The sequence below is a fragment of the Alligator sinensis genome, unplaced genomic scaffold (assembly GCF_000455745.1).
Source record: "Alligator sinensis unplaced genomic scaffold, ASM45574v1 scaffold113_1, whole genome shotgun sequence".
In the NCBI taxonomy this organism is placed as follows: domain Eukaryota; kingdom Metazoa; phylum Chordata; order Crocodylia; family Alligatoridae; genus Alligator; species Alligator sinensis.
Window position 1 is genome coordinate 497,132 of NW_005842918.1, and position 4,440 is coordinate 501,571.

A 4,440-nucleotide genomic window follows, 5' to 3' on the forward strand; every position below is an offset into this window, starting at 1 on the left:
ACAGTGCAGCCCCTGGCGGCAGGAACTGGGCTGCGGGCAGACAAAGAGAGGGCAGGTTAGCGGGGCCCAGGCAGCACCAGGAGGGACAGATGGACAGAAAAATCGGTGCCCTCCCACTGACTTGGGCTCCCGATGCCCCCCCAGACCTGGGGGATCAGGAAGAGGGGGGGCTGCTCTGGTGAGAACGGGGGTCTCAGGTGGATACAGTGTGGGGGGACATGGCAGAGAGACGAGGGCACAGGGCTAGGTATGGGGAGGTTTGGAGGGGATCCGGGAGGCGGCTGGGGTTGGGGGCCAGGGTTCCCTGACGCACCGTTGTAGACGCAGCCGGGGGGCAAGGAGAAGGCGTCCACTCGGGAGAGCCAGCCCCACATTGCTGGTGGCGCCGACATGGGCGATGGCCGGGGTGCGTGAGCCGGGCAGGCTGAAGTACAGCCGTGAGCCCCCACTGTTGAACCCAGCCTGGGGGGGAGATTGGTTAGCCCCCCAGGTGGAAGCCAGCCCCCCACCTCCGAGCACCCTCCCCCTGAGCTGGGGAGGGCGGGTCCAGAATCCGTGACCTCACATGTTCCTGTCCCTCTCCCACCTCCAGCCCCTGGCCCATATGGTGCCACCCACCTGGGCAGGGATGCCCCCCAGGCCACTGCGGGGGTCCCCCCCGCTGCCTGCCCCCGTGGTCCACTGGATGTCCCCGTAGTTGAGGATGATGAAGGAGAGTTGTCCGTCGCTGACCAGCATCACCTGGAAGGTGTTGACCTGAGAGAAAGTGGCCCCCGAGGTGGGGGGCAGACAGTGAGAATTACCCCAGATTAACTCCAGAGGATGAGGACACACAGCTCATGGCGTTATCTTGGATTAACCCAAGGGGATGAGGACACACAGCCTCAAAGAATTGCCCCAGATTAGCCTAAAGGGATGAGGGCACATGGCCCTGTGGCATTACCCCAGATTAACCCAGGGGATGAGGACGCGCAGCCCATGATTGGCAAGGGCTGGGAGGGCCCAGGCACTCCCTGTTGTCATCTGGCAGGGGAGGTGTGCAGGACCAAACGCAGGAGTCTGGGTTCCCTGCCTTCTCCGTGCTCATTCCACCCTCCTCCCCTCCCAGATCTGGAGAGCACCCATGTGTCCGGGCTCCCAGCCCCCCTCCCCTCCCAGATCTGGAGAGCACCCATGTGTCCGGGCTCCCAGCCCCCCTCCCCTCCCAGATCTGGAGAGCACCCGGCATTCGGGCCCCGCACCTTGGCGACGGTGGCCCCGTAGAAGGCCACACGGTCCCAGGTGGCCACGAACACCCAGGCAGCAGTGAAGGGCAGGTGGGGGAAGGCGGCGCCCACATCAGCCGTGGCACGGGCCAAGATCCCAGGGGCACGAGACTGGCGGTACAGCACCCGGCCTGCCACCCGCACGTCCACGTCCGCCCAAAATGGGGCCACGAGGGCACGGCCGTCTGGCAGTGGGAATGGGTCGGACGTGTACTGGGTCTCGGGTGCCCCAAAGGACAGCAGTCCATTGTTATTCACCTGTGGGCACCAGCAAAGGGAGGGTGGTGTGGGGAACTCAGGCATCCAGGCTCCCTGTGCAGTCCTCATGCTCCTCCCAGAGAAGCCAGGTGCCCGGGCTCCCAGGCCCCACTGCATCCCCAGGGGAGATACAGGCTCCCAGATGCCCCTCTGCCACCGCCCTCCCCCAGGGACACAGGCATCTGGGACTCACGTAGAGGGTGTGGTAGGTGCGGCGGTAGAAATGGAAGGGCACAGAGAGCGGCACGGGCGGGGATGCTCCGTCATCGGCCAGTGGCGTGCGGCGATCCCCAAGCTCCACACCAGATGGATACAGCAGGGCAGCTGTGGGGGCGCGGGTGTGGGGTAGCTGGTCCCTCCCCAATAGTCCTGCCCCACATGGCCCGGTCCTGGGCCCATCACCCCCCCTTATCTGCCCGCCCATCCATCCATCCATCCATCCATCCATCTGTGCACTCATCCATCCACACATTCATTTGTCTATCCACCCACCCACCATATCTCCATCTGTCTGTCCTTCCATCCGTCTACTCATCTGTCTATCCATCATCCATCCATCCACCCATCTCTCCCCCCTGTCCACCCATCTGTCCATCCATCCACCCATCATCTCTCCATCTTTGCCTATCCATTCATCCACCCATCCGTCCATCCATCTGTCCATCCATCTACCCACCCACCCATCTGTCCATCCATCCATCCTTCCCTCCCTCCACCCAGAAGGGATGAACCAGATGCCTGGGTTCCCTCCCTGCTCTAGGAGGGGAGTAGGACTGGGGCTGGTAGCCCAGACTCCTGGGTCCTTTTTCTGCTCTGGAAGGGCAGTGGGGGCTGGGAGGTGAGAGCAGGGGGTGCTGGGACGCCAAACACCTGGGTTCTCTGCAGGTTGGTAGGGGTGGGGGAGCAGGGGGAGCAGGGGACCCCGGATGCATTGGGTTCTCCCCAGCACTGGGAGGGCAGTGCTGGGCTCCTGGGGGCACAGAGGCATTGGTGGGGGGGACCCTAGATGCCTGCCCCCCACCCCAGGTCTGCCCTCTGCCACCCCCACCCCTCCCCCCGGGGTCCAGCCTCCCCCCGCCCGGAACCTACCTGTGCCAGCAGCGATGCCCACACACAGCACCTGCAGGGCTACAAGCACCAGGGGTCAGGGGCACCTGGAGCCCCCATCTGCTCAGCCCCACATGTCACCCTGGCATGGTGGGGGGCACCGCCAGCACCCAGGACAGGACCCAGGGCCGCAGGGGGCAGCTGAGACCTGACGCGTTTGTGTCATGCCAGGCCTCCGGAGGCAGCAGGGTCAGGGCCAGGCTGGGCCCAGCTGGGGGTCACGGGCTGGCCCAGGGCAGGGGGAGCCCCCAGGCAATGCAGCCCCCTCCCCCACCCCTGCTCTGCAGGGTGCACGAAGCAGGGTAGGAACTGAGGGGATGTCCCAGGCACCTGGGTTCTGCATGTGTCTGTGTGTATCCCAGATGCCTGTAGTGTGTGTGTGTGTGTGTGTGTGTGTGTGTGTGTGTGCATGCATGCGCACGCGCGCGTGTGCACGTGTGCGCGCGTGTGTGTCCTGGATGCCTGGGGTATGCATCTGTGTGTAGAGGTGGGGGGTATCCCGGACGACGGACACACATCACACACATTCACATGTGCACACACACAAGCACCGGGGTCCTGGTGTGTGTGTTGGACACCTGGGGGGGGTGCGTGTGTGTGCGCGCGCGTGTGTAACATATGGGTTCTATGCGTGTGTGTGTGGGTGTGTGTATCCATCCCCCGGACACCTGGGTTCTGTGTGGATGTGCATGTGCGTGTGCGTGTGCGTGTGCATCCTGGATGCTGGGTTCTACTCATGCATGGACTGACTCTGCCCCCCCAGCCCTGCCCATACTCACCCAGCGCCAATGCGCGGCGCAGCCCGTCCATGTCTCTTTCGCCGCCCCCCCAGGCCGGGCCCTACAGAGAAAGCCCCCAGGAGGGCAAACGTGGGTGTCAATCACAGCATCCCCAGTGCCCGTGGGGCCTCTAGGAGTAGAAACCCCGGGGCTGGGCACAGCCAGACGCCTGGGGTCTTTCCCCTCCAGCGGGGAGCTGGGGATAGAGGGGTGGGGGTGGGAGTCACAGCCCTTCTCTGAGACTCAGTTTCCCCCAACTGTGCCTGGGACAGGGGGCAATCCTGACCACCCACCCTCCTGGGGAAGCGGGGGGGAACTCCACGAAGGGCTCTGGCATCCCAGAGCTGGAGAGAACCCAGGCGTCCGGGATCCCACCTCCTCCCGCCTGCTAGGATCAGGGTGGGCCCAGAGCTGGAGAGAACCCGGGCACCCGGGCAGCCCCCCAGCCCCGGCAGGTCCCTAGGCTGTCCCACACCCAGTGCTACCAGTACCTGTCTCCAGTGGCGTGGGCACAGCGGCGTGCGCAGGGGGTTATAGATCCCGTTGGGGGTGCGGCTCCCGGGAGCACATCCTGGGGCGGCCCGGCTCAATGGGCCCATTTTTCATGCCAGCTCTTGGCAAGACCGAGGCTCCCCACTCCCACCCACCCCATTGTGTTCCTGCCCGCATGGGGCTGGCGCATCCAGGGGGGTCGGGGACACGCCAGCACCTCATTGGGTTAGATGTGGAGGGTGGGGAGGACCTGGAAACCTGGGTTCTTTCCAGCTCTGAGCAGGGAGTGGGGCCTGCGAGTCTGGACGCCTGGGTCCTCTCCAGCTCTGGGCTCACCCCAGCCCCAGCGAAGCGGGGGAATGGGATCCCGGATGCCTGGGTCGTTTCCAGCTCTGGGAGGGCAGTGCAGGGTGGGGGGCTGGTCAGGAGCCTGGACGCATGGGCCCTCTTCAGCTCTGGGAGGGGAGTGGAGCCCCTGACCCCCCCGTTGGACCTGGGCACCCCTGGACCTTGCCCATCTCCCTGGTGTTGTGGTTGGT

The 4,440-nt window shown here is 65.1% G+C and overlaps 1 protein-coding gene across 1 annotated transcript; it reads right to left on the reverse strand.

Moving 5' to 3' along the window:
* Window positions 1–243: 243 nt before the first annotated feature.
* Window positions 244–3,440, reverse strand: LOC102384389 (sushi, nidogen and EGF-like domain-containing protein 1). The gene is made up of 5 exons (XM_025192380.1): window positions 3,410–3,440; window positions 1,717–1,847; window positions 1,242–1,523; window positions 619–756; window positions 244–462 (listed from the first exon to the last, which is right to left on the reverse strand). The coding sequence occupies exons 1-5, from the start codon at window positions 3,438–3,440 to the stop codon at window positions 244–246; spliced, it is 801 nt and encodes a 266-aa protein (XP_025048165.1).
* Window positions 3,441–4,440: the final 1,000 nt, after the last annotated feature.